The 10,204-nt window shown below is 35.0% G+C and overlaps 1 protein-coding gene across 1 annotated transcript; it reads right to left on the reverse strand.

The window, feature by feature from the left end:
* Positions 1-604: 604 nt before the first annotated feature.
* Positions 605-5,240, reverse strand: LOC149532280 (actin-7-like). Its single transcript, XM_089803582.1, has 5 exons — positions 4,930-5,240; positions 3,140-3,533; positions 2,184-2,473; positions 929-1,252; positions 605-818 (listed from the first exon to the last, which is right to left on the reverse strand). The coding sequence occupies exons 1-5, from the start codon at positions 4,987-4,989 to the stop codon at positions 753-755; spliced, it is 1,134 nt and encodes a 377-aa protein (XP_089659708.1). The 5' UTR covers positions 4,990-5,240; the 3' UTR covers positions 605-752.
* Between the last annotated feature and the right edge of the window lie 4,964 nt (positions 5,241-10,204).

The following is a 10,204-nucleotide window of genomic DNA, read 5'->3' on the forward strand; positions in this document are numbered from 1 at the left end:
TAAAAGATCTTCTTATGGTTATCCTAATTGCTGTTGTTAAAGTCAGTACTATAACATCTTCATTTTTCTTTAGTGGTGATTAGTTTGACAGTTGTTTATTCTTTGTAAATTGCTTTCAAATTTGATTGTTGTAGTATTTTTTGGATCACATTTTGAGATCCATCATCAAGATGGTAGAGAACATAAGAACGGAATTTTGCATCAATATTTTGAATTTATTTATTCTTATATTTGTTATCATCCTGATTCCTGATAATGATCATAGAATATGATCAATGCACAAAAAGAGTCTCTAATCAAATCCAAGAGCAACACAGAAATTATTTCAAATATTGTAAAAATCTACTTATTCTATCTCACCATTCTACTGTTGGTTCACATGTTGCTCATATCATACCAGCAATATCCTTCTTAGTACTGCTGGTGGTGGCTACATTTATTTCCTGCTGTTTCTCAGCTGTTATTGGTGATTAGATTTTTTTCCTGCTGTTTTTCAGCTGTTATTTTAAAATTTTAACTGGACAATCTTGTTTTCTTATCTTAATACCAAAGAATTTTAGAAGTGATTACCATATCCAAAGAACTTCAGTCTAATAGCAGACACTTCAAAAGAGAACATCAATGAGTTTATTTTAAAAATAATTACATGGTATAGAAAACAATGATCACAAATGAATAATAACAACAACAACATGGTGTTGCAGGCGCACTCATTCCACAAGTAATCACAAAAGCGTAGAGACCAATCCTCTCTAGAAGCACTTGCGATGAACAATGGCGGACCCCGACTCATCATACTCCGCCTTGCTGATCCACATCTGCAGGTACAAACAATAGTAAAAACACCCCATCAAACCCAGACAAGAAATGACTCAAAAGAGATAAAAAAAAAGGTAGTAAGAAAAACAGTTGAAAGAATTCCACCCACCTGCTGGAAAGTACTGAGAGAAGCAAGAATAGATCCTCCAATCCAGACGGAATACTTCCTCTCGGGAGGAGCAACGACTTTGATCTTCATGGAAGCAGGAGCCAAAGCAGAGACCTCCTTCTGCATACGATCGGCAATGCCAGGGAACATGGTGGAGCCTCCACTCATGACAATATTCCCATACAGATCCTTCCTTATATCCACATCGCACTTCATGATCGAGTTGTACGCCGTCTCGTGGATTCCCGGCGCTTCCATTCCGATCAGCGCCGGCTGAAACAGCACCTCTGCACACCGGAATCTCTCAGCACCGATCGTTATCACCTGAATTTTTCACACACAAGATTTGATCTTTAGGCTTAAAAATTGTGATCAACATTCAGTTGGGTTGTCTTTAATCGATTTCAGAATTCATTGATCTAGGATTAATGTTTCATCAGTAGTAGTTCATACAAATCTGTTTCTGAGGAAATTAAATGGAACACTTAGTCATTGCATAGAGGGGAAGAACTCGGACTTTCCCGTAAGTCATTCATCTCAGTATATTCCAACTCGAAAGAACTTAACTATAGAGAAAACTCATTCTAGTACTACTTCCAACTTGAAATTGCTTAACTATGAATGGAACACTTAGCACTCATTACACACAGGTGAAGCACTGAAACTTCTCAGTAGGTCACCCTTCCCATTACTACTCTAACTCGAGCATACTTAACTACGGAGGAAACTCATCCCAGTACTACTCCAGCTGAGTGTACTTAACTATGGAGGAAACCCATCTCAGTATCACTTCAGCTCGAATGTACTTAAGTATGAAAGGAACACTTAGCACTCGTTGCACTTGTAGATCACCCATCGGAACATAACTATGAATATAACACTTAGCATTCATTGCACATAGGTTTGACTTCTGAGTAGGACACCCATCCCAGTACTACTACGACTCAAGCTTAAATAAATATGAATGAAACACTTAGCACTTATTACAAGAGGTCAGCTGAGTGTAGTTAACTATAAAAGAAACTCATCCCATTACTCTAACTCAAACATTGAAGAAACTCATCGCAGTACTACTCCGACTCGTACCACATAGATAGTTTCTCCACGAATAAACCCACTTTACTTTACTGAAAGAAACCATGTACAGAACCTTGAACAAATGTTAAACATTTAAAACAAACGTACGTTCTCTTCTCTGGACTTAATATATTGTGTAATGGGTTAAACATTTAAAAATGAAGTAAGAGGAGATCACCTGGCCGTCAGGCAGCTCGTAGCTTTTCTCCAATGATGGCGTGGATGAGGCCATTTGGAACTCCTGCTCGTAGTCGAGAGCAACGTAGCCGAGCTTCTCCTTCATGTCGCGCACAATTTCCCGTTCTGCAGTGGTTGTAAGGGAGTAGCCGCGCTCTGTGAGGATCTTGGCCAATGCAGCAGTGAGGTCTCGCCCGGCTAAATCAAGACGGCAGATTGCATGTGGGAGAGCGTACCCCTCGTAGATGGGCACCACGTGTGACACTCCGTCCCCTGAGTCCAACACTATGCCTGCAATATTTCATTCCCAAATCAGTAAAAAGATTCAGATAGATCAAATAGATTTTTCTGTTTATTTGTTTCTTGATCAAGGATAACAAAAATCGGTTATATTAGAAAAAATTAAATATATGTTTTTTTGATTGTTTAGATTGTTCAAAGGAATATATATTGACAGCATCTAAGAGTGGTAATAGTCCTCTGTGAGTGATCTCGTGGATGGCATTCTTTAAACATCACACTAAAGAACAAATTAAGTCTGGAAAAAATACTTAAAATAACTATTTAACAGTTCTAATCTAGAATCAATTTGTTATATGTGTTGTTAAAAATACTTTTAATCTCTTAGAACTATATGATTTCATCAGCGGAATTAGGCAAGTACGAGACAATGCTTGAGCCCTAGGTTGGATCTTATGAACATCATTTGGTAAGTTTGGAGGCAAGGTTTCAATTGTAGCACTATTTTCTTATCAAGATTCAAAGTTTGAAAGTCTTAACATTGAAAGCAACTTTAAAATGCTGTTAAAAATGCGACTTTTGATCTTTTAGACTATTTCATCTCATAGGCATTATAAGGAAATAGGATGACAGTACAATTTCGCAACTAAAATTCATAGACATAATATAATATTTAAGATTTTTCGATCTCTTAGACTACTTGATCTACAGGTTTACCTGTTGTTCTACCACTGGCGTAAAGGGAGAGCACTGCTTGAATGGCAATGTAGGTGGCAGGGACATTGAATGCATCAAACATGATCTCAATCATCTTCTCACGGTTGGCCTTGGGATTCAGCGGGGGCTCCGTGAGGAGAATCGGGTGTTCCTCGGGAGAAATTCGGAGCTCGTTGGAGAAAGTGTGGTGCCAGATCTTCTCCATGTCATCCCAATTGGAGACCACGCCATGCTCGATGGGGTACTTGAGCGTCAGAATTCCTCGCTTGGACTGTGCCTCGTCACCAACATAGGCGTCCTTCTGCCCCATCCCCACCATCACTCCAGTGTGACGTGGCCTCCCCACTATGCTCGGAAACACTGCTCTTGGTGCATCATCTCCTGCCAGTCCAGCCTGCAATTCCCCAACTTAGTCATTCGTACATTTCATTCCTTAACTACCCTTAACTACCATTCCATTTGGAAGAATGGGAGATTCAACATATAAACATCAATTCTCAGATGCCAAAGAGAAAGAACTGAATTGACATTTGGGTTATGTCACAATCTAATGAATGAAAGTTTGTTTTTAGCAACAGCTATCAGATTAAAGAGTTTATGTTATTATGGATAAACAATATAAAAAGTACTAAAATCCAAAGAAGCAAGTCTGATCAGAAATCATCAGATCAGACAGCTTATGGGATTATGGAATACCAACCATATTGTTAAGCACAAAAGTCCAAAAAAGCAGTCAGACAATATCAAGCAATCTATGGGAAGTTATGGATAACCAAACTAAGTCTTCAGCAGAAAAGTTCAAACAAGAAGATCGACCACATCAGATAACCAAACACATTGGGAAGTACAAAAATCCAAGCAAGAAGGTTGACCATATAAAAAGAATTGGTTTTTATACAAATATTTTGTATAAATTGATATACCCACTGATTTGTTATCAAGATGATGAAACAATTGTTAAGTACAAAAATAGAAATAAGAAGGCTGTTCAAATTAGTCTGCTACAAATCGTTTTGATGCAAGTCTTTTGATTTAGATTCTGTATAAATTTCTATTCGACATATCAAGTTAGGCCCACTGATTTGTCATCAAGATGACAAAAACTTGTTAAGCACAAAATTCCAAACAAACAGGCCAACCACATGAAAGACGATCTATAAGACTATGGATAACAGCTACATTGTTAAACATAAAAGTCTACTGAACCTTTGGTCTACTAGTGCAATTAAATGGTTAGAAATGAGCTTTTCCAGAATCAAGTCTTGCTGAATGCAAGGCTCCATCATAAAAGATGAGGTTGGGAACAAATTTGACAGAATGGACACCTCTCAATCCTTGACTGTTAACCAACAAAATCTCTGAACCTCCAACAAAAACAGAGTCGAAACAAACAGGTCAACCACACCAAGAACCATCTATAAGATTATGGATAATAGTCACATTGTTAAATATAGAAGTGTTTTGGATTCTTAGAGTATTAGTCAAGTTGAATGGTTCAAAATAAGCCCATCAGAAATTAAGTCCTGCCAAATATAAGACTCTTTAACATCATAAAGAATAAAGCACGAATTGTGCTCCAAATGAATTTGACAGAATGGACTCCCCCAATCCTTAAACTTTAGCCGACAAAATCTCTGAACCTCCAACAACGGTCCAAACAAACAGGAAAACAGTTTTCTAATAGATCATAACTAAAACTATATGACACCCTCTCAATCAATCAACAAGAAATTCATAACATACTTTGGGTAGATAATGCTCCAACAATATGTAGCAAGTTGTGCGTATACCTTGACGGCACCGGATCCATTGTCGCAAACAACTGGTTGAATTTCTTGGCCATCCTCCATGCTTGAGCAGAATCTTCCCCTATCTCAATCCGTGCTTCGTTATAGAGAGCAATGCAAATGGGGGGCAGATAAAAGAGTGAGTGGGTTGTAAGGCAGAGTTTGATGGGTAGATATATAGCAGCTTTAGTGCTTGCAAAAAGTTGTGGCGTGGGTGGCATACCCTAGACAGGCTGACATTATACACTGCAATGTCTGTATCGTTGCATGTGCTTTGGGTGATTAGAGGCATTCAAATCTTAGATTTGGGTTTTAATTAAATGGCATTTTGGGCAGGAAGAGCATGAGCTTCATCATCGCCTCCTCTGCTTGCTTGTAACATCATATGAAAAGCGATCCAACAACCAATCTGATGGCATCTTCAACCTTTTTCACTCGCATATGGATCTCCTAAAGCTAGAGAATATTATCTAATGTAGACTTTGGAACACTAGGCCAACTTTGATGAATTGTGAAAAGTACACATTGTTAGTTGTCCCTAAAATATGGCGTCCCATGCTAATGGGAAGCCAATGTCTATAAGGGTCCTCACATGTTCCATAAAGTACCTACTTTAGGGACCATTATTCATTGGTAGAGCTCTCCAAATATCAGTCTATCCTTACTTTTGTAATGAGAGCTCCTTTTCATTCTTTCCAAATGTACCTCTTGGAATGTCATATCTGATTATGAGTGACTGTTTGATTAGATAACTATGGGAAGGGTCTCTATCTATTGCAAGAGTTATCAAGCAAAAATAGAGTGAAGCTCATGAGAGGTGAGATCGAGGAGAAGCAAATGAAGAAAGGGAGCTTTCTACTCAAGCTAAGATTATGCATGAATATAAGTAATGATAGTTTTAAAATTCAATTTAAAGATTTTTTACGTTGGAATTTGATGAATTTATTATGTTGAGTTTAACTTTCATAATATTATTAGCTAGTTTTATAGACTTTTCTTTTCCTTATATTGGATTGTATTTGCAATTCTATTTTTAGATAAAATGTAAATTGGTTCTAAGTTTCAAATTTCAGTTTTTTGATTTTTAAAGTTGGAACTTTAAGATATAATTGGCATTTGGAGGTCTTTACATAATCTTGTGTTTGAATCATGCATTTGACATTGTGTATTTGAATACACCATCTTAAATCAGTTTAATAATTAATGAAGCTGCATTTTGCATCAACAAAACTACACATCATTGAAAATAAAGTCACAACTCAAACATAATTTTCATCAAATAATATATTTGTCAAAACCATTATAAGCTTTTATGTGCTTCAATTGTTCAATTAACCTAAGATCTTGACTATCATTAAAAAAACCAAACATTCTTCTCTATGTGCATTATGTGCTTCCAACAATGCTATTTAAGATCAATCTTCTTAGATGTAGGTATACATAACACTAAATGCACACTTTAGCTAATATAATTGCAAGCAAATTTACATCTAGGGGCGTAGATTTGACGACGACATCCTAAATCAACTTCATAATTAAAAAAGTGACAACTTGCATTAACCTAATCATACCTTACCAAGAATAAACTCGTAGCTACATCATAATTTACACCAAACACAATATCAGTGTTCAAAATCATTATAAGATTTTATATATTTTCAATTGGTAAATCAACTTAAGAACTTGATTCTCATCATTGAAGAATTCAAACACTTTTCTTTATGGACATAATGTAGGTATAGTGGTAAAATCACACTTCAACTAATATAATCATGTGCATAGGATGCAAACATAGCAATTAGACTAGATTGTAGGTACAATTTTGTATATTATAATATACTTTTAATCATATCAATTAAAATTTTACTTTATCCAAATAAATATTTTTCTTATAATAAGAAATATCTAATTTTGCATATAATATTAATATAAATCAAATAATGACATATCTTATATACACCATCAATCTATTAACATACAAACACAACAATTAAAAAAAACCATCAATATAATTTAACCCCTACCACATTTATAACAATAAATTTTCACCCATAAATAAGATGATTTCATATCTTATAATAACAACATATCATTTTTAATACACTCTAACCATCCTATTCAACTTAATTTAATTTCAATCTATCTCGCTATCTCAATTTAGAATATTGTTTAACGATCAAATTTCACTAATATGGTGTTTATTTTCCTTAGGTTGTAGTACATATCCTATATAATTCATGGTATAAAATTATCACTTCAATAATTTTTGTTGATATGGACCCATGAAGAATCTTCTAAACAACTAGAAGCTTGGATAGACTACAAATTTGGTTAATCGTCAAATAAGACAGAATTAGTAGTTAATAATTATGATATCATATATCCCCACTTCCTCCCATCATTTGGTGGAAATAATTACACACACCCAACTTACAACCCTTCTCTAAGAAATGAAGGTGGGCTAATGATTAAGGGTTTTAGTTGGTATATAACTACCATGAATAATAATGCCTCCTTGCACCATCCCACAATAAAAGGGATTACATATTTATACATTTTTTATAACTAATATTTTGTAGAAAGTCAAATTTCTTTGTGATGTGTCATTTTTTAATTGTTAGTTTTAGTTACATATTTATATGTTATTTATATTAATTTGACATCTTCATATGTTTAAGGTCATTTTTAGAGATAAGGTAAATATTAGGATTGTAGACTTTGCCGTATCAAATTTAAATTTAATTAATTTCTAATAATTGACTAAGTACAAGTTTACATAATATGTTGTCATGTCTTTATACTCAAAGTTATTCAATTTTTTTTTTTGTCATTGAATCACATAAAATATTCAAGAACCCTCTTTAATTTCAAGGAATTTAAATGTATATGATCATTCTAGGGTTGAAGTGTTGTTTTTCATATCATATAACATTTCTATGGATTTACTTAAGGGAGCATGTCTTGTAGTGACTCAATGACAACCCTACCTAGGTATAACTAAACATTATTGGACTCCTAGATATTAGACAAGATTGAAGATACAAGGTTAAAGATGATGAAGTAAACAATAGAGTTCTACAATTTATCCTATGAAGATTGTAGGTGAAAGATAATTTTGATTTTCTAGGCCCAGTCCCAATTTGAAATCGTGTATCTTATGAAGACAGTGAAATTTTTAATCTATAGGATAATATTAAAACATCATCTATTATTCTAAATCTAAAAACGTCATTGATTCTTAAGATTGTATATAATTTACTCATTCTTTAGTCACAAAAGTAAGTATCACTATCCTTTGCATTTTATTTGATGATAGAGGCCTCTATTTGCGTATCCAAATACATTCTTTACTACACTATATAAAGGGTTAGTCCATCCAATATTCATACATATCACAACACATATTAGTGGATAGAAATTGCAAGAATAGAAACAAGTGATTTTCTGTTACTTCAATTTAATGAAAGACAATAATTAGAAATTACAATACTTGGCCTCATGGGCTTCACCAATCTAAAAAGACAGAGCTACTACTCAACTCTAAAATGAAGGACAATATAGTTTCACAACTTCAAATGGTCACTCACTTTGAATGGTCCACTTCGCTTTGGATGATCTACTCAAGTTTGAAACCACCCAACTTTGGATGCTTAAACATTAGCCCAAGTCTCTCTTTTATAGCATTCTTGTGCCTGTTGGAAATACCATTCCCCACTCTTGATGAACAATATGCGACTATGATATAGATTCAAAAATATCTTTGACCACTTTTCCCACACAAAAAATTCCTTTTTGCATGAATAGGGATTTTATTGTCACTGCACTAGATGCTTCGATGAGAGTTGGGTCCTTTTCCCTACCAAAATGGTGTTTGGAGGTGCTTCCCCACTACTAAATCTAGGTGGGGACATTATTGTTCTTGGCCTTGGAGGTAGAGAAGTGTTTACTTCTGGGGATAAGGATGCCCCCCCCACCCCCAAAATAATAATAATAATTGGTTGTTACTTGTGGATGGAGCTATGCCCATGTTGTGAAATCTATTATTATCATTTTTCCAAAGTTGAAAGCTCGAACAAATTTTTGTGCCAAGATCTCTCCTATGATGGTGTGTGGATCGATTGTGGTGCATAAAGTGGATTTCTACCATCAATGTGGATTGGTATGTAGATTCATTTGTCTCTAGCTTTCTCTTTTAAATATTGTTATCATTTTATTTTTCCATATGGGAAAGTTCGACCTATTATTTGTGCCCAGATCTCTCCTATGATGACGTGTGGCTCGATTGTGGTGCATAAAGTGGATTTCTACCATCAATGTGGGTTGGTATGTAGATTCATTTATCTCTTTCATTTCTACCATCACCGAGTAGGAAGTTTTTGGCAATCCCTAGTCTCTAGTTATACTAAATTTTCCCTTGTGCAAAGGTTTTTTTTTAATTGGTGTATTTTCTTCTTTTAAAGATCGTGTTTTAGTATTGAGAAAGATGTGTCCTTGGGGGAATCACTCTCTTTTGCCTTTACACCAACAAAAAATGGGAGGAACAATAATACAAAGCAAGAGGAATTGCCTTCCTTTTTGTAACTGCATAATAAAAGGGAGATGATTCACTAGGATCAAGTAGGATCTAAGCACTAAGTGACTCAATGATCCTTCATCGACAATTCAATTGGGGCAATTTGGATTTGAATGGAAATAATAGGGTGATGCAAGATAGAAGGTCAAATAAGAGAATATGGAAAGTTACAAAAATGGCGAGTGTATATGGGAAAACCTAACCTGTCGAGAACACGCGTAAACAAGAAAATGTTAATTGTAACATGTGCATATAGAAGATTAGAAACCAAAGGAAATGCAACTAAAATCTACTTGAGTTTAACAACTCATGCAACCACAAATGAAAGTCCTCACATAACCTCAAAGCAACTCAACAAGGGCGCCCATAAGAGGCCTTGTTGGTGTACTCAAGTGTGAGGGATATAGATGTGCTCTCCCAAACACAACTATTGAATCCCTTGAATGATAAATGATATGTAAAATGAGATGAATGAATCTAAGACTAAATAAATGGAGAATACCTTCAAGAAATGGCTATGAGCGAGCCAATCCTCAAAGAATTCTAGAAGTGAGATGGAAATGCAATGCAAGAAAGAAACCTACAACATCATACTACCATGAAAGCTAATGCAAACTAGAAATCTAAGTAATGCAAACAACTACCAAAGGTTAGTTCTAAGCATACAAATCTCTAAAAAGTTCTAGAACCACAATAGCATGATAA

The sequence above is a fragment of the Cupressus sempervirens genome, chromosome 10, assembly GCF_028749045.1.
Source record: "Cupressus sempervirens isolate cs-2001-9-10 chromosome 10, ASM2874904v1, whole genome shotgun sequence".
In the NCBI taxonomy this organism is placed as follows: domain Eukaryota; kingdom Viridiplantae; phylum Streptophyta; class Pinopsida; order Cupressales; family Cupressaceae; genus Cupressus; species Cupressus sempervirens.

Excerpts from the sequence above, each read along its gene's own strand:
- LOC149532280 (XM_089803582.1), bottom strand. The coding sequence starts at position 4,989 with ATGGAGGATGGCCAAGAAATTCAACCAGTTGTTTGCGACAATGGATCC. Across the intron at positions 3,534-4,929 it reads ATGGATCCGGTGCCGTCAAG|GCTGGACTGGCAGGAGATGA; the intron begins GTATACGCACAA and ends GGGGAATTGCAG. Across the intron at positions 2,474-3,139 it reads CGCCAGTGGTAGAACAACAG|GCATAGTGTTGGACTCAGGG; the intron begins GTAAACCTGTAG and ends GAAATATTGCAG.